This window comes from Mesocricetus auratus, unplaced genomic scaffold (genome assembly GCF_017639785.1).
Source record: "Mesocricetus auratus isolate SY011 unplaced genomic scaffold, BCM_Maur_2.0 Super-Scaffold_100006, whole genome shotgun sequence".
NCBI classification, from domain to species: Eukaryota; Metazoa; Chordata; class Mammalia; order Rodentia; family Cricetidae; genus Mesocricetus; species Mesocricetus auratus.
The window spans coordinates 16,672,193-16,698,301 of NW_024429190.1; the positions used below are offsets into that span (position 1 = coordinate 16,672,193).

The window sequence follows — 26,109 nt, forward strand, 5'->3', positions numbered from 1 at the left end:
TGCAGATCCATAGAAGGTTCTGGAACAAATTTCTCACATGACACTATGAGACAACTATCTAGGTTTCACACTGTAAGAAACCCCATCGGTGACATGGTCCTTCCCAGTCACTGTAGCTTCCTTTTTAGTGACCTCTACCAGGTGAAAAATTTTCTGTTTCTACTTTGTTGAGTTTTTATCAAAAATGAATACCGATTTTGTCAAATACTTTTTCTGACTCAAGAGGATCATGTGGTTTTCTTTAGGTTAGCAATACAAGTGATGACAGTGACTGTTTTCATACATCATGCCAGCCTTGCATTCCTAGGATAAATGTCAATTAGTCCTGTATGTTGTCTTTAAAAAAAATGTCTTGGGTTCAATTTGTTAATAACATGCTGAGGATCATATGTTCATAAAGGACACTGGGCCAGGGTTCAGTGTCAGCAGCACAAGCATCAAGGAATGAGTCAGGAAATGTCCTTTTCCTTCTAAATTTGGCAGTGTTTTTAAGCAGATCTCATCAGTGAAATCATGTGGGCCAGGAGCTACATTTTCTGGAAAGTATCAGTCATATTATTCTCCTTGTTGTGGTCAACTACCCTAAAAAAGCAACTTAAGAAGAAAGGGTTTATTGTGGCTCACAGTTCAAGAAGGATGGAGTCCACAGTGGTAGGGAAAGCCAAAGACCAACTAATCATACTGCATCAACACACAGGAGGCACAGAGTGAACAAGAAATGGAGCCCCAGCCCCTCAAGGCCTGCCCAATGGTCCACTTTCTCTACTAAGGTTCCACCTCCTGAAAGTTCCATAACCTTCTCAAGTAGCTCCAGCAGCTGGGGACCAAGTGTTCAAACACATGAGCCTGTGAGGAACATTGCACATTTAAACCATCACAGTATTTAACTGCAATTTTCTTTTTTTTTAGTTATTTTTATTTTATGTGCATTGGTGTTCTGCCTGCATGTATATCTCTGTAAGGGTGTTGGATCCCTGGAACTGGAGTTAAGGACAGTTATTAGCCACCATGTGGGTGCTGGGAATTGAACCCAGGTCCTCTGGAAAGACAGCCAGTGCTCATAACCACTGAACCATCTCCCAAGCCCTAACTGTTAATTTTCCTGTCTTAAAAAAAAAAAAAGAACAAAACCAAAATTGCAGTATGAATCAGTTTATCTTTTGCCTTGGGTGAGTTCTGGTGATTTCTAATTTCTGAGAAAATAGACCATTTCATCTGAGATGACAAATTCCTGTAAAGAGTTGCTCAAAGAATTTCATTTTCCTTCTTAGTTCTGCAGGGTCCACAGTGCAACTGCCCCCTTTGCTCATTCCTTTTGTTGAAATTTTGTTTCTCTTTCCTTGGCTGTTCAGCTAAGATTGGTTAAGACAAAGGACATTCAAAGAATCAGCCCTGGTCTCCCTCACTACCATCTACAATTCTAATTTCATTTCTATTTTTCTGTATCATTTGTTTCACTTCTGCTTTTTATAGTCTTAAGACAGGAACCTGGATAACTGATGTGAGACCTTTCTTCTTTTATTTTTATGATATATATTTCCTATCCAAATTTCACCTTCCAAGTTTTGATATGTAGTATTTTTATTTGTGTCAAAATATTTTCTAATTTTCCTTGTGGATTCCTCAGAAGTTTGCTAGTTATTTAATATCCACATTTAAAGAGATGTTCTTAATATTTGATACTGTTTTGTAGTCTAATAACACTGTAGTTAGAAATGTATTTTACTTAACTTTAATCCTTTTGAATCTTTAAAGTTTCTTTTATGACCCACACATCTGGTGAATGCTCCACATGCACTGGGGACGGCTACTATTTGAGGGATGTTCTGGACAGGTCATTCAGCTGCTGGAAAGTAATGTTCAGATTCTCCATATCCTGGTTTGCTCTGTCTGCAGCTGCTCCTTCTCACAGGTCTTAGAGCAGCCCTGGCCCTCCACTTGTAAAGTAGACAGATCCAGTTTTCTGATCTCTGTTTGGTGGATTTGCATTAGTCATTAGGTGCAGAAACACTCAGAGCTATATGGTCTTCATTAGGCAACAGTCCTCTTTATATCTGGGAACTGTCATTGAAGTTCAGGTTTTACTTTTTATGACATTAATAGGTCTACCTTAAGGGAGGTGCTAAAGATTGAATCCAGGGCTTCATACACACTAAGCACAAATTCTACCACTTAAGAGTGTTATCTTACATACTGGATATTAGAAGAGTTCCTTGTAGATGACAGAATTGAGTTACTTTTTTTCAAGCCTCTTTGACTGCATTGGTGTGCTTAGGTCATCTGTATGCAATGTAATGTGGTATGTCTAATTTAAATGTCATCTTTCTTGTTTTTTCTTTGTTCTTTCCTGTTTCTACCTTCATTTTAAGTTTTCTGAATTTTGTATTTCCATTTTAATTTATTTATCATGTTTTTGGTCATCTTTCAACATAGTTTAGTGGTTGACCCCAGAGCTGAAATATGTGTATGTAATTTTCTTCCTATGTTCCAAGATTCCTTCTAGTACAATGAACCTCCAGTGGCCAACTCTTATACAAACTAAAAAATGATCCCTGAAAGTATAGCCTTTGGCCAACCCTCTTTCAACAAGGCTCCTGGCGGCAAATGCTCTTAGTCTTCATCTGAGAACACTTTCCTTTCACCTTTGTTCTTGATACAACACTCTCAGTTAGCAATTATTTTCTCTCAACAAATCCAAAAATATTGATTCCCTTGATGTGTGTGTATTTTGGGTTTTTTTAGATTTTTAATGTATTTCTAATTGTGGGAATGTAGGTAGGAGTTTTGTGCAAGTGTCTGCGTGTGCTAGTAAAGGCTCAAAAGAGGACATTGGTTCTTTGGAGCACAAGTTACTGGTGGCTGAGCCGCCTAACCTGGGTGTTGTGAACTTAACTATGGTCATTTGCAAGTGCAGTAGCTGCTCTGATTGCTGAGCCATCATTTCTCCAGCCCCCTCTGTGGTTTCTGATGAGAAATTCATAGTAAGTAATGCCCTGTTTTTCTCTAGATGTGTGTAGGACTTTTTGCCTTTATTTTCAGCAGTTGGATACAACTTGTCAAGTCATGGGCTTCTTAGAACTTAACCTGTTTATGGGGTCACTGACTTGACTGATTTAAATCTGTAGGTTTATGTATTTTACAAATTTGGGACACAGTCATTTACTTTTTTTCAAGAAAGGGTTTCTCTATGTAGCTTTGTAGACCAGGCTGGCCTCGAACTCACAGAGGTCCGCCTGCTTCTGCCTCCTGAGTGCTGGGATAAAGGCTTGCGCCACCACCACCTGGCCAAGTCATTTACTTATTCTAGTTTTTTTTTTTTTTAAGTAATGCATTCTCTCTCCTGAGTCTTCCATGGCACAAATCCAGACTTCAGTGATCTGGGCTTCTACTTTTTTTTTTTTTTTTTTTTTTTTTTGGTTTTTACGAAACAGGGTTTCTCTGTATTGTCTTGGAGGCTATCGGTCCAGCCCGGCCTCGAACTCACAGAGATCCGCCTGCCTCTGCCTCCCGAGTGCTGGGATTAAAGGCATGCGCCACCACCGCCCGGCATGGCTTCTACTTTCTAATTTTTAAAATAATTTATTGTGTATGTGACTGTGTGTGAGTATAGGCACATATGTCCATGGAGCATTGTGAAAGCCAGGGGACAATTTTTAGAAGTTGGTTCCCTACAACAGTATTAAGTCTAGGAATTCAACTCAGGATGTAAGACATGTATCCAAGCACCTACACCTGCTAAACCATCTCCATCTTGCTGGATTTTAAAACATTTTAGTGGTGTCTCCTATGTTCAAGATTATATTACTTTATTGACCTTCTTTTAATCAGTACTGTTAGACTGCATAAGTTCTACTAATCTGCCTTAAAACTTACCCTTTTCCTAATGTGTTTGTTCTGCTACTGAGTGGTCTGCTAGTATTTTTCTGTTATAAATGTTCATTTATTTCTTATATTTTCTATTTCTCAAATAAACTTTTCTGTCTTCCACTCTCAAGAGTGTCTACCCTTCTTGCTGGAGGTTCTTTAAAGTCCTACACAATCCCAACATGCATTGCTTTTAGGATTGAAGTCTACTGGTCATCAAAAGACAACCTAGAACTTAAGCCCAATGATTTTGAACTATATACTGGAATTTTATTTTTTAATATTTTTTCAGATTTATTTTGTGTGTTAAGTGTTTTGCCTGCATTATGTCTGTGTACCAAATGCATGCTTGGTGCTGAGGAAGTGGTGAGCCTCCATGTGGGTGCTGGGAATAGAACCCAGGTCCTTTGCAAAAAACAAGTGCTCTTAACCACTGAGCCAATTCTCCAGCCCATAGACTATTCAAACACTACGTTACAAGACTTGGCCTTGTGTAAATGCTGACACTGTTGTAACCTATTTGGATTCCAGACATAAAGACCTACAAGTTCCAGCCAGTTTTTCTATCAAATTGTGGTTCCAAACTCAGTTTTCAGCACTTTGACTCTGTCTTGCATGTGCACCACCCAGTGGCCAGTCAGAGATTTGCATGTGCTCTATCCATTCAGTTCTACTTAAACTTCTTAGGGTCAGAGCTATGTACCCAGACAGACAGTGACAGGAAATCCAGGAGTCATAGCAACTTTAAAGAAGTCACTTTCCCTCACATCTCTTTGTAATCACCAGTGTCTTCTGGTTCCCTGAGTCTCCCCACAACTGTGTTGGTGAGAGAGGACAAACCAGAGGTACAATCTCCTTCTCTTACCAGCTTTCCCTCCTGACAATGTTAGGCTCCTGTTAGACACTGTGAGTACTGCCATGAAACTGTATGAGCACTAGATTGGAAAGAACAGAGAGAGGAGGACTGGAGAGTCGGCTCAGCTAAGAGGACCCAGGTTCAACCACAAGCAGCCACATGGTGGTTCAAAACTGTGTATGTCTTCAATCCCAGTGGTTCTATCGTCATCTAATGATCTCCTTGGGCACCAGTCAAACATGTGGTATACATACATACAGGGAGGCAAAACACTCATACACATAAATAATGAAGTAAATAAGCCCTTTTTAGTAACAGAGGGAAAATAATGCAAAGGGGAGTCTCTGCCTATCTCTCAGCATTGGACTCATTCTTCCCCCAGTCACAGGCTCCCTTCTGGTGCTCTCTGTATGTTAACACTTCTTTTTGCATTTGGTCTGCCTGAGTTCAGGATAAAAATGTCAGAGAGGGAAAAAATCCATAAATTCTGTTTCAATTCAGCATTACTCTGAGTTAGGGTCTTCTTGAACAGTCCTGCTACCATGTGTTCTCCAGCACCAGACAGCAGATGTCCTGTGCACTCTGTTCAAACAGTGTGTTTACTGGGCAAGCAGAAGTGGTACATGCTTACTCTGCTATACCTGGAACTGGGACCTTGTTCTATTTATTTCTCCTTTAAAATTTTAATGTGTATATACATGCACGTGCTATGCCACACAAGTGGAAGTCAGAAACTAACTTGTAAGAGTTGCTTCTCTCTTTTTACCATGTCCTGGGGTTAGAAATTAGACGTGGTGGCAAGTGCCTTTACTTACTGAGCAGAGTATTGATGAAAATCAAGATTGTTTTCTTATTGTTTTAAAAATTGTAGGATTTCAGCCAGACATATCCTTCCTGTAATATGTAAACCTTTTATGTCCTAGAGCTCTCAGAAACCAGAGCACAGGAGAATGAATGTTACTCCAAGCTGCTCTGGATTTACTACTTTCTGAGGTTCTCTAATATCTAAACACTGACTTGATTCTGGAAGACCATCTAAGATGATCCTGGGTATACAAAGCTAACACTGAATTTGTAAGCCTATGCTTGCCATAACCAGCAGCTGCCTCAGAAAGAACCAGCACACTTTTGTGTGTGTATGTTTGTGTGTGTGTGTGTGTATGTGCACTTGTGTGTTGGTACACATGTGCCTCTGTGCAGAGGTCAAAATACAACTTTCAAGAGACAGTTCTCTCCTTCCACTATGTGGATCCCATAGATTGCACTCACAGCAAGTACCTTCACCCACTGAGCCATCACAGCAGCTCCAAAGTTAAGTTCTTAAAGCACCATCTGATGATGCTTCTCTAAGAAAGAAAAAAATTCCAGACTAAGAAAAAGAATACAGAGAATCCTGGACATTTGTTTATGATTTAGCTCTAAACAGGTTTACTATCACCATATCAGATCACAAGTATAGACAATCAAGGATCCAACTCTGGCCTCTGCAAAGTCAGCACTAACAGTAGCAACAGAAGCCAGCTCAAGCCACTGGTGCCCAGGAGACCTGACCCTGGCTCCCTCTCTGGCCTTGCCATCTTGGGATGAGAGATGAGAGGGCCAAACACAAAGGATATACAAACAGGTCCCAGGCAGGACTGTGTGACTCATGCATGGGGGTACGGTTACTTTTTTCATTATTGATAGCTAAAGCCAAAGGTCTTCTCAGCAGAGCCGTGTTACTGCACAGCCAGCTGGCCTAGGCATTCCAGTTCACCAATAAGAATCCAGAGCAGATAATACATGAAACAAGAGATCTCAGGAGCCATATGGATGTCTATTAACATATTTGTCATTCCTCCTTAAGTGTAGATTCTTTACAACAGTACCGTTACTTCATCTCCTAGAAAAGTTACAGCTGAGTTTTGCATACAAACTCATATTTAATTGTCGTCGTTCACTTAAAAAGCCTCCACAATGACTCAAAACCAAAATGTAATAATTTATAAAGATAAATTCCAACAGTGATAACCTTAGTGAGTCTTCCAGGGAAATGGTAGACAATATTCCTATAAATTTTATTTGCAAAAATATGAAAATTCACTGTGTGGAAACCTGTCTCACCCTTGCATACCCTATACCTAAGAGTCATCAGCCCTGTTCTTGGCACTCCACAATGACCTCAGCTGGGCCAGATACCCTCTTCCCCAACGTGGACTTGCAAGTAAGCTTACCTACCACACTATGCTAAAGAAAGTACCCCCATCAGAGAGGGACACCAGCACACCACTCAGATCACAGACAACCTCTCCTCTGTTCCTGAGGCTCAACTCTCGGGGCTCATATCATTCACCACCTGACTAGTTCTGGTTCCTGACTGCATGGGATGGCATTTCAGCTCTACAATTCTCTAACTATGAGGACTCTGCACAAGTCACTCAGCCTCTGCATCTCCACATGTCCTCAGTAAGCTGAAGACAATGACTGCATCTTCCTCCTAAGGTGGGGGAAGTTTTATTCTGTTTTATGAGAAGGGCACTGCGTGTACATCCTTCCTACAGCACCCTTTCCCCTCCCAAGTATTCCTGTGTGTCCCCCTACTTTCTCTCAAATGCACAATGTTTTCTTTAACTATTTTATTACATATACATAATATATATTATATGTATATACACATACAATTTGCTGAGTCCATTCAGTATTGCTCAAATGTCTATGTGTTTAGGGATGGCCACTTGGGATTAGATAACCCATCAGGGGGTTAATCTCTGGAAAAGACTGATTCTTACTCTCTCAGTAGTCATCAGTTACTTGCAGCTCTTCATCTAGGGGGAGGACCTGTCGATATTCCCCCCATCGTGATAGGCTGTCAACTGGTAGTGTTACTGTACAGGTCCTGTTTAGATGACAATACTGATAAGATTTGATGGGTTCAGTTCCCTGTCATTTGCATATGTACTATCTTGCAGCAGATGTCCTAGTCCTCTGGCTCTTAAAATTTCTACCCCCTTTGTTATCTGGGCAGGGAAGGCAATGTTGAGAGAGAGAGGAGAGCTAAAGAACAATTAACATAATAGAAAAAGACATAGAACATGTTATGTTCAAGAGCTCCCCCTTATTCAGGTCAGCTGTTTCTCTGGGTTTCACCAGCCCAGTCTTGACCCCTTTGTTCTAGGAGTTCAGTTCAGTGTTTAGCTGTAGGTGTCTGCTTCTGTCTGTCATGGAGGTTCTAGGATGGTATATATAAGAGAGTCGTCAAACTCATTATCAGGGAGCGGCATTTAAGGTAGTCTCTTCACTATTGCTTAGTTTGCCAGTTGGTATCATCCTTGTAGATCTCTGGAAATCTCACTAGTGTCAGCTCTCTCCTCAAACCTAAAATGACTCCCTCTATTATGGTATCTCTCATCCTGCTCTCCTATATTCTTCCTCCGACTCAACCTGCCTACTCCCCCATGTATTCCTCTCCCCTCCTCTTTTCCCCCTCTCTTTTTCCTGGCTCCCTCTCCCCTCCTCCCATGCTCCCAATCTGCTCAGGAGATCTTGCCTTATTCCACCTTCTCTAGAGTACCATGCATATCTCTCTTAGGGCCCTTCCTGTTTTCCAGACTCTCTGGCAGTGGGATTGTAGGCTGGAACTCCCCTGATCCATGTCTAAAGTCCATATATGAGTGAGTACATACCATGTTTGTCTTTTTGTGGCTGGGTTACCTCACTCAGAATGGTTTCTTCTAGTGCTGTCCATTTGCCTGCAAATTTCAAGATTCCATTGTTGGTTTTTTCTGCTGAGTAGTTCTCCATTGTGTAAATGTACCACATTTTCTCTATTCAGTCTACAGTTGAGGGGCATCTAGATTGCTTCCAGGTTCTGGCTATTACAAATAGTGTTGCTATAAACATAGTGGAATAGACGTCCTTGTTGTATGAATGTGCATCTTTTGGATATATGCCTAAGACTGGAATTGCTGGGTCTTGTGGTAGACTGATTTCCATTGTCCTGAGGAATCTCCATATTTGATATCCATAATGGCTGTACCAGTTGGCACTCCCACCAGCACTCTCCTTTTTCCACAACCTCTCCAGCATAAACCATCATTGGTGTTTTTGATTTTAGTCATTCTGACAGGAGTAAGATGATATCTCAGAGTTGTTTTGATTTGCATTTCCCTGATTGCTCGGGATACTGAGCACTTTCTTAAGTGTCTCTCAGCCATTTTAGACTCCTCTATTGAGAATTCTGTACCCCACTTTTCAACTGGATCCTTTGGTGCTTTGGAGACTTGTTTCTTGAGTTCTTTGTAAATTTTGGAGATCAGCCCTCTGTCAGATGTGGGGTTAGTGAAGATCTTTTCCCATTCTGTGGGCTGCCTTTTGTCTTGTTGACTGTGTCCTTTGCCTTGCAGAAGCTTCTCAGTTTCAGGAGGTCCCATTTAGTAATTGTTGATCTCAGTGTCTGTGCTACTGGTGTTACGTTCAGGAAGTGGTCTCCTGTACCAATTCGTTCAAGGATACCCCCACTTTCTCTTCTAAGAGGTTCAGTGTGACTGGGTTTATGTTGAGGTCTTTGATCCATTTGGACTTAAGTTTTGTGCATAGTGATAGACATGGATCTATCTGCAGGCTTCTACATGCCAGCATCCAGTTATGCCAGCTCTGTTTGTTGAAGATGCTTTCTTTTTTCCATTGTATAATTTTAGCTTCTTTGTCAAAAACCAAGTGTTCATGCGTATGTGGGTTAATGTCAGGGTTTTCAATTCGATTCCATTTGTTTACCTGTCTATTTTTGTGTCAATACCAAGCTGTTTTCAGGACTATAGTTCTATAATAGAGCTTGAAGTCAGAAATGGTGATGCCTCTAGACGTTCCTTTGTTGAACAGGGTTGTTTTGGCTATCCTGGGTCTTTTGTTTTTCCATATAAAGTTGAGAATTGTTCTTCCAAGGTCTGTGAAGAATTGTGCTGGGATTTTAATGGGGATTGCATTGAATCTGTAGATTGCTTTTGATAAGATTGCCATTTTTACGAGGTTGATCCTACCTAACCAAGAGCATGGGAGATCTTTCCATTTTCTGGTGTCTTATTTAATTTATTTCTTTGAAGACTCAAAGTTCTTGCGATACAAGTCTTTCACTTGTTTGGTTAGCATTACCCCAAGGTATTTTATGTTGTTTGTGGCAATTGTAAAGGGTGATGTTTCTCTGATTTCTTTCTCGGCCCTTTTATTGTCTGTATATAGTAGGGCAACTGATTTTCTTGAGTTGAACTTATATCCTGCCACTTTGCTGAAGGAATTTATCAGCTGCAGGGGTTCCCTGATGGAGTTTTTTCGGGTCACTTATATAAACTATCATATCATCTGCAAATAGTGAAAGTTTAACCTCTTCCTTTCCAACTTGTATCCCCTTGATCTCATTTTGTTGTCCTACTGCTCTAGCTAGAACTTCAAGTACAGTATTGAAGAGGTATGGAGAGTGGACAGCCTTGTCTTGTTCCTGATTTTAGAGGAATTGCTTTGAGTTTCTGTCCATTTAGTTTGATGTTGGCTGTTGGTGTGCTGTATATAGCTTTTATTATGTTTAGGTATGTTCCTGTTAGCTCTGCTTTCTACAAGACCTTTATCATGAATGGGTGTTGGATTTTGTCAAAGGCTTTTTCAGCATCTAGTGAGATGATCATGCAATTTTTGTTTCTCACCTTGTTTATATGGTGGATTACATTGATGCATTTTCATATGTTGAACCATCCCTCCATCTCTGGTATGAAACCTACTTGATCATGGTGGATGATTTTTCTGATGTGTTCTTGGATCCAATTTGCCAGTATTTTATTGATTAGTTTTGCATCAATGTTCATGAGGGATATTGGTCTGAAGCTCTCTTTCTTAGTTGTGTCTTTGTGTGGCTTGGGTATCAAGGTTATTGAGGCCTCGTAAAAAGAGTTTGGCAAAGACTCTTCTGCTTCTATTGCATGGGATACTTTGAAGAGAATTGGTATAAGCTGATCTTTGAATTTCTGGTAGAATTCTGCACTGAGGCCATCTGAACCCAGGCTTTTTTTGGTTGGGAAACTTTTGATGACTGTTTCTATTTCTTTAGGAGTAACAGATGTATTTAAATTGCTTATCTGTGCTTGATTTAATCTTGGCAAGTGATAGCTATTCAGAAAATTGTACATTTCCTTTAAATTTTCAAATTTTATGGAGTACAGGTTTTCAAAGTATGACCTGATGATTCTCTGGATTTTCTCAGTGTCCGTTGTTATGTCCCCCTTTTCACTTCTGATTTTGTTGATTTACATGTTCACACTCTGCTGTTTCATAAGTTTGGATAAAGGTTTGTCTAGCTTGTGGTTTTCTAGTGGTTTTCTCCAAGAACCAACTCTTCATAACATTGATTCTTTATATTGTTTTTCTAGTTTCTACTTTACTGAGTTCAGTCCTCAACTTGATTATTTCCTGGCTTCTACTCCTCTGGGGTGAGTTTGCTTCTTTTTGTTCTAGAGCTTTCAGTTGTGCTGTTAATTCTCTAGTGTGACTATTCTCTAGTTTTTTCATGTGGGCACTTAGTGTTATGAACTTTCCTCTTAGCATTGTTTTCAAAGTGTCCCACAAGTTTGGGTATGTTGTGTCTTCATTCTCATTGAATTCTAGGAAGTCTTTAATTTCTTTTTTATTTCTTCTTTGACCCAGGAGTGGTGCAATTGCACATTGTTCAATTTCCATGAGTTTATAGGGTTTCTGCAATTTGTGTTGTTGCTGAATTCTAACGTTAAAGCATGGTGGTATGATAAGATACATGTAGTTATCCCAACTTTTTATACCTGTTGAGGTTTGCTATGTTGCCAAGTGTGTGGTTGATTTTTGAGAAGGTTCCATGTGGCACTGAGAAGAAGGTATATTCTTTTGTATTTGGATGGAATGTTTCATAGATGTCTGTTAAACCCAACTGGGTCATAACTTCTATTAATTAGTTCCTTTGTTTCTTTGTTAAGTTTCTGTCTGGTAGTCCTGTCTAGTGGTGAGAGTGGGGTGTGGAGGTTTCCCACTACAAGTGTGTGAGGTTTTATGTGTGAATTGAGTTTCTTAGCCTGTGTCTTTTTATGGGCGAGTTAAGACCATTAATATTGAGGGATATTAATGACCATTGATTGCTCATTCTTGTTTTGGAATGGTTGTTGGTGGTAGAATTGTATGTGGATTTCCACCCCTTTTCTCTTTTGGCTGTTGGTAAAGTGGGATTATTGAATATGTTTTCTGCACCTTTGAGGTGGGTTTCTTCACCTTCTTCTATACCTATTATTCTTAGGTTTGGTCTTCTCATGGTGTCCCATATTTCCTGGATATTTTGTGTTATGTATTTGTTGAACTTAAGATTTTCTTTAGTCAGCCAGGCGGTGGTGGCACACGCCTTTAATCCCAGCACTCGGGAGGCAGAGGCAGGCGGATCTCTGTGAGTTCAAGGCCGAGCTGGTCCGACAGCCTCCCAAACAATACAGAGAAACTCTGTCTCGTAAAACCAGGAAAAAAAAAGATTTTCTTTAGTCGATGAATCTATTTCTCCTAGTGTGTCTTCAACACCTGAGATTCTCTCTTCCATCTCTTGTATTCTGTTGGTTATGCTTGCATTTGTAGTACCTGACCATTTCCCCAGCTTTTCTATTTCCAGCATTCCTTCAGACTGTGTTTTTTTTTACTGTCTCTATTTCAGCTTTCAACCCTTGCACTGTTTTAATTGTTTCTTGTAATTTTTGCTTTGTCTTTCCCTCCCTTTCTTGCATTTGTTGGTTTGTTTTTTCCTCCATTTCTTGTATTTTTTGTTTTGTTTTTTCTTCTATTTCCTTAAGGGATTTTCTCATATCCTTTTTGAGGGCCTCTATCATTTTCACTAATTTGTTTTTAAGGTCATTCCCTTCTGCTTCATCTGCATTAGGGTGTTTAGGTCTTGCTGGTATAGAATCTCTAGACTCTGGTGGTGTCTTCAGCTCCCCCTAGATACCTATCTTTATTATCTGCACATAAGTATAGCTCTTACCCATAGTCAAAGAATCTTTTTTGCAGTAGATGGATACTATTACAGAATGTCACAACTGATAAAAATGAAGAGAACAACTGACAGTAGGATGCCTAGTCCCAGTTGATGCATCTATAACACAACACTTATACCTGAGACTCAAGGAACATCATGGGTCATTGTTTTAAATAAAAAACTAGAAGCACAAATGGTACTGTCTAAAACTAGCACATAGTAACCCCTGAGCAAACGGTCCCCTATCAGCTGTGCCACCTCAGGGAGAAAGACCTGCCTACTTTCCATGCCCTGCCTTAGGTGGATCTTGCCTGCCTGAACTGGGCCATGTCCTTCCTCAAGGCCCAATGTTAGTCATAAGGACCAGCTTTAGTTGGTTCTCAGGAGGATCCAAAGAACAACTATCAGTGAATTTAAATCTAAGGTGGGAAGAAGTCTACTGAGGACAACCACTTGGCCAACAGCAGACCCTCAAGGCAACAATTTTCAGAGCCACAGTACTTGAGCAACATCTGACCTTCAAGGTATACAGGTTCAGAGCCCCAAAGAAGTTGTTGGTACTAATAGTCGGGGCTGCCTAGGGGCTGCCACCATTTGGCATGGGCTTCTCCCTGAGAAGATAAGCAGGTACTCCTGGCTTCAGACTTGAGGAGCAAGGAAGTCAGTGGGATGTTGGTGCAGGCCTGACCTAGAATACTTGAATCCCAACCCTCAAAGACAATAAATAAGTAAGCACGGGGCAGGGTCGTCCCAAAGCCTGGGAACATGATGGCCAAATCCACATATCCCAGAGTAAAACGAAGGATTTTTTGTTTTGGTTTTAGAAACAGGGCTTCTCTGTAGCTTTGGAGCCTATCCTGGCACTCTCTCTTTAGACCAGGCTAGCCTTGAACTTAAAGAGATCTGCCTGCTGCCTCCCGAGTGCTGGGATTAAAGGCATGTGCCACCTTCACCTGACTCAAAATGAAGGATCTAAGCTCTAAGAAATGTGAGGAGACTTCAGTATCAAATACAATAAAATCTTGATTAGAAACACATTTGCAGGGCTGGAGAGATGGTCCAGAGGTTAAGAGCACTGGCTGCTCTTCCAGAGGTCCTGAGTTCAATTCCCAACAACCACATTATGGCTCACAACCACCTGTAATGAGATCTGGTACCCTCTTCTGGCCTTTAGGGATACATGCAGACAAAATAATGAATATATAATTATATATATGTGTGTGTGTGTGTACATACAATATTATATGTATATATAATAAAAAATAAACACATCTGCAACTGTTACTAGAAAGACTGACTAAAATTCATCAAGTTTAAATATCTAAAGCCCAGCTGAACTTCCCTGTTTGTATGTTAAAAGCTGTAAAGAAGTGAAGAGAGTTAAATCCCTGCACACACTGAGTACAATTTAAGTTTAAGAACCAAGGCACACCAGGCGCTGGTGGTGCACGCCTTTAATCCCAGCACTCGGGAGACAGAGGCAGGTGGATCTCTTTGAGTTCGAGGCCAGCCTGGTCTACAGAGCGAGTTCCAGGACAGCCTCCAAAACAATACAGAGAAACCCTGTCTCGGAAAAAAAAAAAAAAAGAACCAAGGCTCGTAACAAATACAGAGAGCTTTCCAACTTCAAACCTCAGCAAGGGTCATCAGTGTGGTTCATGAGTACACCCTCACAGATAGTGGCTTACCTTTTGTGTTTTCTTTGACTCTTTCTGAGCAGTCTCTCGAAGTGGGACTTTTCCAAATAGCTTCCATCCCAAGTCTCTCTGTCTATCAAGTCTTGCATTTTGTTTTCTAGCAAGCAAATTCCTATAGAAAGAAAAGAAAAGGGCTAGGTCATTTCTGGGTATTATAGAGACACTCCGACAGCCAAGACAAGCTGACATGAACAAATCAAACTTTGTTTTGAGAGGGACTATGGGCCTTGAGCACACGTTAACAACTCACACTTGGCTTACACACACACAGAACTACACACATACAGATCTCAGACACAAGCTTTTATTGATCAACCATTATGTGTGCAAATTCTGAAATTTAGAATAAGAAATGTGTTCAATGATAAAGTATATCAGCAGAAACTGGCCAAAATGAACTGAATGCCTGGCTCAGCCATTCACTAGCTGTGAGTCTGGACCAGGAGAGTAACCTTAGTCTCAGTTTCCAATGAGTGACAGACAGACCCCATTTGTGATCCACAAGTTCATTTACAAATTGACATTTCAAGGACAGCCAGTCTTTCAGACCAGAGTTGTTTTAGTAGCTAATCTCTAGCTTAAATTATCTATACAGCCCATCATCATTCCTTAGATGGTCTCAAGATCTTTCCCAACAACATGTAAACAAAAGCTCCCAAAACTACATATCCTAACTGGCAGTATAAATCAGCCTGGTTCTCAGATGCACTGTACAGGTGCAGTCATTAGCACAAATGGACTCCAGGGCTCCCCAAAAGCAGACATGGCTGCAGCTTTCCAGTAAGTTTAAAAATATATCAAAACAAAGTGACAAAAACTTCAAAAAGAAGCAAATGACCAGATATGGTACAGGACACATATAATCCCAGAATTCTAGATTCTGAAGCAAGAGGATTCTTACAAGTTTAAGACCAGCCTAGGCTTTGTAATAAGTCTGAGGCCATCTTGGGCTACATTATAGCAAGACTGTCAAAAAAAGAGAGTGGAAAGAGGGGGGAGGGAGAAATAGAAAAGGAAAGGAGGGAGGAAGGGAGGGACTATGAGAATGAACTTGTTTCACTATTTTCTTTCCATGTTTTTGTTGCAGTTATAATGGAATCTACTTCCACAGTCCAATTTAATTCCTAGTTATATTTGTAAAAATGAATAAATAAATGAACTTTGGGCACTCTAGAGCTCCAACCCATTCATCATCTAGGAAAGACTTAGCAATTTAAACAAGTAAAGCCTCAGGCAGCCACAGATGCTAAGGACATGGGACGCCCAGAACCTGAGTTACTGGAAGGGTTACATCTGGCTGAAGGGCAGCTGCCCTTTCAGGGGAAGGAAGCTGGCACAGGTGGTAAATAACAAGACACAGGGAAGGGAAGGTCTTGCACTGGCGGTAGCAGTAGGGAAGGATAGTGCTACAGGTCCAGGGAAGGAATTTGAGACCTCACAGAGCAACCAGGTATGGGATACATGAAGAGATCTGGGCACCTGGCTCTTGCACTTGTGCTTTGGGAGACTGAGCATTAATAGTGCTATTCACTCCAACAAAAGAAAGATGATGATGAAACGGTGCACCTGAAGCTATGCTGCCTGAGACTGCACACTGGAAGACAAAACTAAAGAGCATCAAAATTCAAAGCTGCTTTGTTAGTGTTGCTCTAAGATCTTAAACTTACAAACAAACCAAAACTTGACAGATTTATGGAAAGCATCTTGAATATTTTTTATAGTTAACACCTTGAAAAACCTAAATAACAATGCTACATATAAAATGGCACCATACACAGGTGCTCTGAACACACAAGAGTGCCCTTCAGAATTGGGTGACCAAAAGTCACATGACCAAAGCCAGTGCCCAGTCAGACACTGTAAGCACACAGGAACAGGCAGGCACAAGCCAGAACTCTGTTGTACCAGTGTAATCCTCCTGCCCAGGGTCCGGACAGCTTTTAGAACCCATGCCCATGGTGCCACTCTTGCCTAGTATTCAGCAGCCCCTTTCCAAGGCTATGTGACCCCATGAGTCACTATCCACCTACACTGCCCAGGGGATAGAGAACAGGGAGCAGCTGTATTCAAGTTTACTCTTTTGAGACTTTAGAATGCCTGTCTCCACCCAGCAATAGACCTTCACAGTAGTTCAAGGCCCTAGTACTGCTTCCATAGCACTCATTACTTTGGGCTGTACCTTTAACATAGACTCTATTCCCTCTTCTCTGCTTTTTATCCCTAGCAGGAGGCAGGGAAGTCACCCCTACACTCCTGAAGTCTATCTAGCAAGCAGTAGATGTTCACCGTGTTTTCTGGCAAGTAGAGGGGCCACCATGTGTGTTTGCAAAGAGGCAGGGGCAGGGGGAATGAAAAAGCATGGTTAACAATACAGTCAGAGTTTAATATGAAATCCCACAAGAGGCTCATGTGCCAAAGGCTTGGTCTCCAGCTGGTGGCATTAATGAAAGGTGATTGATTTCATCGTGGGTTAACCCACTGTTGAGTTCACAACTGAATGGGCTATTCATTGGGAGGCAAGGCCTGATTATAAGTAGGTCAAAGGAAGTACTCTTGAAGGGTATTATGTAATCCTGGACCCTTCTTGCTGTTCTCAAGGCTTTCTGCTCATCTTACCACAAGCCCAGAAGTAATGGAGCCAGCTGACCCAGAAACGAAGCCTCTGAAACTATGAGGCAAATTAAGTCCTCTCCTCCGAGTTGTTTTCCTCAGGGGTTTTGTCACAGAGACTGAAATATGACTAATACACACAGTCACACATGCTGAAGATAAGGAGACAACAATCTTATACCTTTTTATACCACAAGGTCAACAAAGATTATCTCAGGGCAGAAGTAGGAGATCCCAGAAAAGAAGGGGCAACATGAGGCTGAGGGGACATTTCAGTCAATAAAGTGCTTGCCATACAAGCATGAGGACCAGAATTAAATCCCCAGAACCTAAATGAAATGTCAGGCATGGTACACATGCAGGAAGCAGAGGCAGGTAGGTCCCTGGGGCTCCTTGGCTAGCCAGCTACCCTAATAAGTGAGTCCCAGGTTCCAGTAAGAGGTCTTGTCTAAAAAGCAAAAACAAAAACCCCAAGATGGACAGTTCCTCAGGTTGACCTTGGCCTCCACATGCCTGTGTACACACACACACACACACACACACACACACACACACACACACACACACACACACAAAAGAAGGGGCAGTGGAAAGTGGAGACTGGAGACACCAGAGGAGAAAGAGCATCCACTATGCCCTTAGGGAGGGAAAGGTGGGGAATAATCTACAGGAGGAGAGTGTCCACTACAGAGAAGCACTTTAGAGAAAACTATTCCCATAAATGCTGGACTCCTTTGTTCTCTATCCCCAGCAAATCATGGCTGCTCAGTGGGAAGATACATTGATGTCTCAAAGAGGCAAAGTAACCTTGAAACATTAGGGACAGATAGCTGCTGACCCCCAAGCAGTCTCTGAGCCAAGAGATCCAGAACATTGAGCAGATAGTGTAGTACCTGAAGCCCCCACATACTCTTTCACCATACTGCCCACATAGCTCCCTGACCATCTCAGACCCCAGATCACAAATCCTGTGTGTTAATGAACACACACTAATGTGGCACACACACACACACACACACACACACACACACACACACGCACGCACGCACGCACGCACGCACTGATGCAAGCCTGTCTTAGTTCCTCACTACTCACTTCTTCCCAGATGCTCACTCAAATAAATCCCCCTTCCACAGAGGAGGCACAACCTCTTTCTAAAGTTCTCAGACTGGGGAAAAAGCTCTTCTGCAGGCTGGGACTGAGCAGCCTCCAGGCCTCATTCCTGCCATATTTCCCAAGACCTCAACTGTATTCAATGACAGAAGTCCCAGGTGAAGAAAGGCCTCTTTCCAGTAGCTGCCTTGTCTACGATCCAGGAAGAGGCTTGTCGTACCTGTGCACAACTCCTAGCCCTTTCTCCAGCTATCCTTCAGGCACTGTACTGCCCTGTACCTGAGGCCCCAAATACATCTACAAGCACTACCCCCTGAAGGCAGAAATGCCTCACACTAGCCTTGTTCTTAAGGCTTGTCAGTGACTTGAACCTGTTTTTTTTTTTATGGCATGTGGCCCGACTCCACCTCCATCCCTATGCCACAGGCTGCTCCCCAGGTCCATCAGTGTTTGGAAATAAAATGATGTGAGTGTTAAATAAGGTGGAGGCAAGAGCCCAGCATAGCCACATTCTTGGCCTGCAGGAAATCTGTCCCCACCTATCAGATGATTCCAAGGTTTTCCATTAAGTGAGCAATGAGAGCAGGGACTGTTACTATGTCCATGCTTAGCACCCCCAAAACACAGAAATTTGCAGAGAATGAGCTAGTTTGTTAGAACAGGGAGTTCCCAAAGAAGGTAGTCTAAGAAGCAGCAGCCAGATCTCCTCTACCAGCCCAAGAAGCTGACTGCACCAAGGTGATTCCAGAATCCTATTGAAGTTGTCTCAACCTCTCAGACACTAAGACTAGGGTAGGGGGACAGTGGAAGAAGTGTCAATGGTGAAGCCACAGCCAAGCACAAGAGACTAAATATGAATTTTAATAGCTAGAAGTGAGGGTTAAATAACCATAGGCAGGCAAAGCTGAGCTGTAGCTGTTTTATCCAGTGGCTGGCAAAGTCATTATTTTCATCTCAGTAGCTAATTAATAAATTGGGTAAAGACACAGACACTCAAGACAAAGTGATAATCAAAACAGTAGTATGTCAGTTTCTGTGAAGCCAGAAAAAAACTCTAAGGTACAATGACAAGTGTGAAACACACAGGATGTCACTGGAATTGGGAACAAGACAGTTGTTGACACATTTATCTGGGACCTACTAGGGTTCCAGCATGCACCCAGCCTCCTCCAATTCCTAGCAGGCTTTACTCTTAAGCCACCCCCCCCCCGTACCCTATACAACAGGAAGTAGGAGACTAGGTGCTAGGTGTCAAGAAGAACACTAAATCTAAGACAGAAATTCTCCTTACCTGCAGACAAAGGGTTTGGGATTGCACTATACACAATGGAGCCACTACCCATTGTCCCTACTGAATGTCTGAAAAATGGAAGACAAGGCAGTGACTGAAACACAATGTTATTTTTTAAATGTCATAAAGAGTGAAAACCAAAAGTTTGTGGCACATTTAAAAATAGATTTAAGAAGGAAGGACAAGCCGGGCGGTGGTGGTGCACGCCTTTAATCCCAGCACTCGGGAGGCAGAGGCAGGTGGATCTCTGTGAGTTTGAGACCAGCCTGGTCTACAGAGCGAGTTCCAGGACATGGTCCAAAAAACAATACAGAGAAATCCTGTCTCAAAAAACAAAAAAACGAAAAACAAAAACAAAAACAAAAAAAAAAACAAAAGAAGGACAAGGAACATTTTCTTAGAAACTGAGAATTATCTATTGTCACAGATAAAAGCCAGGATCCTAACAGTATCAGGTAAGCCACAGAATACAGGTGGCAGCCTCTGCTTGTCCAGACATGGACTACTTGCTAACAGTCACTACTCTGTGACAAGTTACGAGATATCATATGCAACTTTCTACCACAAACTCCATTGTACTTTCTGAATTGTGAACCATGAAAATGTATCATCTGTTTTAAAGTTTATAAATAAGAAACGGCCACTGCAAAGCCAGATATTTCTATCACTAGAAATCAAAACACTTTTTTATCACCCCAAAGCATCTCTCCCACACAGAATCACTCCCCTACTACATCAGACACCCACTGCATAACTCCCATAGGCAATCAAGCCCCACTAAGTCCTTGAATTTTCTGCAGACCCAGCAACTAAAACTCCAGTGAGTACAAACAAGTTCTTGGTGATCAGAAGTAGCCTTAGCAAGGGAAAAGTTAAAGGCAAAATGAAATTACTCAGTGACATTCCACAGACACCGCAAACCAAAGCCTTTGGAAGAGGAACTAATGAGTTTGCTCAGGTGCTGACATATAAACTTTGGCTCAAATCACTGCACTCAGGTATAACCCTTTGCTGTGCCTCATGGACAGTGTGGGCAGGGCTGAGAGGGGGCTTGATGAAGAATGCCATCCCTACACCCTATGTGATTAGCACACCCCAGGAACTCTTTACTGGGCCTTTCATGCTGTACTTCCAGAAGGCTGAGCTCCTGCCCCAATCTAAAAACAGCAGTAGCAGAGGAAAGGAGCCCAGCGTTCATATTGAGCCTGGAGGGAATGTGGCAGGGACCAAAGGCAAGGCATTCAGTGGAGCACATCCAAGCAGGTCAAGGGCATTAGAGGGGCAGCACAAGCTGGACCTGTACCCTGGCTCTAACCTTGGTAGACATTTCTTCTGAGCTTCTTTTCTATCATCCACAATTCCATTAGCCAACGTCGTGGTTCTCAGCCTATGAGTTTCAACCCCTTTCACAGGGGTCACCTAAGACCATCCTGCATATCAGATTTATTACATCCTGCACTACAATTCATAACAATAGCAAAATTACAGTTATGAAGTATCAATGAAAATAATTTTATGGTTGGGAGTCATCACAACATAAGAAACTGTATTAAAGTGTCACAGAATTAGGAAGGTTGAGAACCACTGTACTAAGATAAGGAAGCATGATGCTAGTCAGGCCCAGTCAGGCCCAGGCACACTTAGTGAGCAACTACTGTGCTCAAAGCACAGACCATAAAACAGGCAGGTGAGCCTTCAAGAAGCCCCAAACAAAATGGCTCACTGACATACAGGGGATGATGTAAGAAGCAACTAGGAAGAATGCCAGCACAGGGGAGGAGAAGAAGTAAAAGACAGAAGTCAAGATACCTGTTAAATTATCAACCAGTTCTCATTTCTCTCGCTCCCTATCTTTCCCCACCCCACCCCCAATGTGTTATGTACCAAGCACTACTCCATCACCAACCTGAATTCCTCCCCCATGGCTGAGGAGACAGTGTCCAAAGACAACAGCCAGAGCCATGCTTAGGAACAAGAAGAAGGAACACAGGTTTACGAGTATATAGAAAGGCAAGTGCCAGAAAATAAATGGCATCTGCTCAACTGGACATGGCCCACAAGTCTAGGTTTTCTCTCAGTGCACATGATGAATGGCTGACTCCTCTCAGCAGAGTGGGAAACATTCTCCAGTTCTGTTCAACTTCTAAGTAAAAACAGGAAAGGGGGAGACTGGTAAAGCAGCTTGCTCACTGTCCACCTCTTTTGTGCACTCCCCTCACTCTTGGACCACCTATTTGCAGAATCAAGGGGTAAAAAGAAACCGTCTTCCTGGTAAGAAAAGCCCCAATCCTGAACCCAGCAACACACTGGTATTCCCAATCTACATCAAGACAGGTGAACAGCGGGAACAAACTCCTGTCCCCATACAGAACTCAGAAGTGAAGCAAAGCAGCTACACGGAGACCAGCTGATTCTGCCAGCTCTGCCCCTCCAGAGCAGAAGCCCAGGACAAGCAACCACTATCTCAGAGCCCTGGACTCCCATGCTCTTCATTCTACATGAAGATAAGGCTAACTTCATCCTTGAGTCACTGTGAGAACCAAGTGGAATGATAGACAAATCACGGAGTTCCACACTTACTTGTAGCTCCATGCTAGAGATGCTGAGAGGTCATGGGCAAAGATGACTCACCAGTGGCCTGTTTTCTGTCTACAAAGTGTTCTTCAACATGATGTACTGGTGAACATTCTTTTTTTTTTTTTTTTTTAGAAATCTCTCTCTCTCTCTCTCTCTCTCTCTCTCTCACACACACACACACACACACACACACACACACACACACACACACACCTAGGTTTCAGGCTTCTCTAGGATGCTTTTGGTCTGTATCATCCAGCACTGCCCCCAACATTTTATCGAATGGCCAACACCAGCATTTCCATCATCTTTTTTTCAGGGAGGAGCTGATCCAAGGTTTAGAGACTCTAAGGTTTGATAGTTTAGACAGAAGATTTTTTAAGAATCTTCTTAAAATTAACTATGAACACAAAATTAGAGATAAATGAGAGGTTCTAGAGGCTAAGAACCATTAACATTGTCCCATATTCAGTCTCAGCACTCTGGCCTGTGAAGCCTGGAGCATGTCAGCAGCCAAGGAGACTCCAGAAAGCACTAGAGCCAAAGTTCGTGCCCTATTGTTAAATATGAGCTGGCTTCACAAATATTGTTACACTTATCCCCCATTAACTTTTGGGATATGCTAAAATCAAAAGATGACTTTAAAGCAATATGAATGCTCACTGACAAGACACTCTGCCCTCTCAGAAGGCAGTCACAGAGAGCACAGGGACACATCAACCTAATGTGTTGTCTAATGTGTTTCTTCACCAGGTATAAAGCTTCCAAGGCTGCACAGTACCTCTGCCACTCACTGATTCATCTGTAGTGCCCAGAATAGGTTCTAGATATATACAACATGCTTGTTCAGGCTCCAAGGACATAGTTCAGTGGGCAGAGTCCTTGCATACGAAGTTCCATTCCTAGCACAGCATAAAACAAGTGCATCGGTACATGCCTGTAATTCCAATATTCAGAAGGTAGAAACAAAATGACCAGAAATTTAAAGTCACATTTGACTACACATAAGTTTGGGGACAACTTAGGCTACACAAGACTGTCTTAAAAATAAAAAATAAAAGTCTTAGCCAAGGAATTTTTATAAGGGTTACAGGCGGATTACTACTGTACACTTGCAATAGAGGAAGCTAGGATCTGGAGCAGTCCAAGAGACATCCAGCTGCATGGAACTAGGATGAGGTGTTGGAGGAGGAGGCTGGCTGAGTGGGTAGATGACCGTCCTTGCCCTAGTGGAGCAGGTTCAACCAGCCAGACACTCCTGAGGGATTTCTAAAACTCTGCTGAGGTATCAAGGAAGTGAAGCTAAAGGTCTCCACCCTTGAGTACTGCACGTCTGAGGGGCATGCAGCTTGCTATTAGAGTCAGCCATCACGCCTTATTCTTTCCCTCCTTTGGTTCATGACATCAGAATACAAAGCTGAACTGCAGTACTCCTCTCCAAAAGAGCTGCTGGCCCACTCCCTAGTCACAGCTGCCTGTCATAGGTCACTTTCCTGCCACCTAAAGCTGAACCAGACATTTCTCATGCATTTTACATTCCCCTCCCAGTACCCAGCCACCAAATAAACACAAAGAGGCAAAGGGCAAAGAAGCAGCAAGAACAGTGGTTCTTAACCTGTGGGTCAAGACCCCCTCAGTAGAGGTAAGGGTGTTGAACAACCCTTTCACAGGTGTGAACTATCATATAGCCTGCATATCAATATTTACATTACAATTCATAACTATAGTAAAATTATAGTTATGAAGTATCAATAAAACAATTTTATGTTTGGGGATTGCTACAACATGAAGAACTGTATTAAAGGGTGGCAGCATTAAGAAGAATAGGAACCACTGACCTAAAGAGACACAGAAAGAAAGAACATAGATGATCCTCTCCAGCTCATCAGTGTTTTCTACCCTCAAAACCTGAATGTATGTGCATCTACAGTTGCCTCTAGCCTTGCTTTGAGAAAGCAAGGAAACAAAGAACCACTTCAACAGCCACAAGGCTGCTACCCATTTTCCTCAGCAATCCCACAACTACACAGAAACAAAGTAAAAGAGAGCCTGTTCATGATCAGGGGTGAGTGTTGGTGAAGGGATGGGGGTTAGTGGCCAGCACTAACACTGTCTCAGAGAGCTCCAACCCCCATATCCTTCCTAAACACAAGCGGTTATGTCTGTTTTAAACTGGGCCACCCAAGGACACTTCCCTAACATATCAAGGGCATCAAATCCTCCACTACAGTGAAAAAGACTCTGCTCTGGCTGTCTCCAGTTACCCAAGCTAGAGAGGCATAACAGCCACTCACCTGTCCATGAACAGGAGCACAGGGGAAACAGCCATGATTCTACTGTGACCACACAGCTCTCAGGGACCAGCCGCAGATGCTTTGAATCTGGTGACACATACCTGGCAAGCCACAATGTCAGGGCCACATCACAGTGTCCTCCTTCTACCTGTTCCAAACGGTGAAGGCTTGCAGGAAGGAGCCGATCAGCTGGAAGGGAAGGGGTGGGGCACCTTACCAGTCACAGGGAGGGTGGAGGCAGAGAAGGCAGGCAAAGTGGGGCAGCAAAGCCTGAGTGCATAGGTCCCCAGGCCAGAACATAGCTCCAATACAAATCAAACAGTACAGGACTGGCCACCTCCTGATCATAAACCCCACTGCTACTTCACTTAGAAGTACAACAGCACTGTACAAATTGCTGTCCAAACAACACCTGTGACTACTTGTGCTGCGTGGAGGAGACATGAAAGTGTTAAGTATGTAAGTGGACCATATCATGTGACTCACTGTCCAAACACTCACTTGAAAACCACCACTGGCAGAATTCTCTCTCATTCACAAATACAGATACTGCTTTAAAAAAAAAATAAAACAGAAGCTAGAGAAATGACTCAGTGGTTAAAAGAACTTCCTGCTCTTCTAGAGGACTTGACTTCGGTTCCTCAACTCCAGCTCCAGGAAAACTGACATCTTACGGCACACACACATGCACACACAAATTAAAATTAGATAGATCTTTAAAAAAATAATAAACAGGTTAGGGCTAAGGATATAACTCAATTGCTTGCCTAGCATTCTGGAAGCCCTGGGTTTGATCTCTAGCATCAATCAACCTGGCATGATGGCACAATCCCATAATTCCAGCATTAACAACAGGCCGGGCATGGTGGCCTTTAATCCCAGCACTAGGGAGGCAGAGGCAAGCAGATATCTGTGAGTTCAAAGCCAGCTTGGTCTACAAAGCAAGTTCAAGGACAGTCAGAGCCGTTACACGAGAAACTCTGTCTCAAAAAACAAAACAAAACAAAACAACAGGTGACAACAGAAGGATCAGAAGTTCAAGGTCATCCTTGGCTATATATAAATTTATGAGCCTGGGCAACTGAGACCCTGTCTTTAAAAAAAAAAACCCTAAGTGTGATAAGTCATAAACTCAGCACTCCAGAAGCTAGGGCAGGAGAGACGAGTATTTGAGGTCAACCTGAACTATACAGAGAGTTCCAGGATACATAGTGAGATGCTGGCTCAAGAACAAGAAAGATCTAACAATTCATGTTCATTAAGAGATCAGCTCTAAGCCCACCAATAGTTATTACAGGTTGGTTCTCCTAGGGGCTGTCATCAAACCACATGCCAACCATCATCCAGTAAAAGCCCCTCCACCGGCAGTTGTCACCTTTACCACCACTTAACAGAGAAATCCTGTCTGTAGCTACCGTAGAACATTTGCTGAACAGTGACCTTCTCTGGGACAAGGAGGTGGTGACTCCAAGGAAAGCAATGTCATTTGATACACTGTGGAAAGGAAGAGGAGGGGAAGGAAGGAGATAGGAGGAGCCTTCTGTTCCCCTGCAGTACAAAGCCCACAGCCTCCTGTCTCTAACTTTCTCAGCCTTCTGTAGTTTTAGTTTACATAATTTAGGACAATAAAAAATGTTAACTCTGTAACTTAAAAACACACAAAGAAAATTCCAGGTTCAGATGGCCTCCCTGATAGTCTTCCAAACATGGAAAGAAGAAATACAGACACTAAAAAACAAGTCTTTCTTAGTCTTTCTCCTTTCCAAAGCTCATCCCAAGAACTTATTAGATCACTCAAAAAACAA

General features: G+C 42.3%; 1 protein-coding gene across 7 annotated transcripts in view; it reads right to left on the reverse strand.

The window, feature by feature from the left end:
• Tbc1d14 (TBC1 domain family member 14) overlaps nt 1-26,109 on the reverse strand; it is a 108,171-nt gene that overhangs the window by 46,531 nt on the left and 35,531 nt on the right. For 6 of the 7 annotated variants that reach the window (XM_040746987.1, XM_040746988.1, XM_040746989.1 and 3 more), the window contains exon 3: nt 14,411-14,531. In XM_040746987.1, the coding sequence (XP_040602921.1) occupies nt 14,411-14,531 (121 nt within the window). Of the gene's footprint in view, nt 1-14,410; nt 14,532-24,304; nt 24,474-26,109 lie in introns of those variants that run through there. The other variant, XM_040746990.1, reaches the window with a different exon arrangement.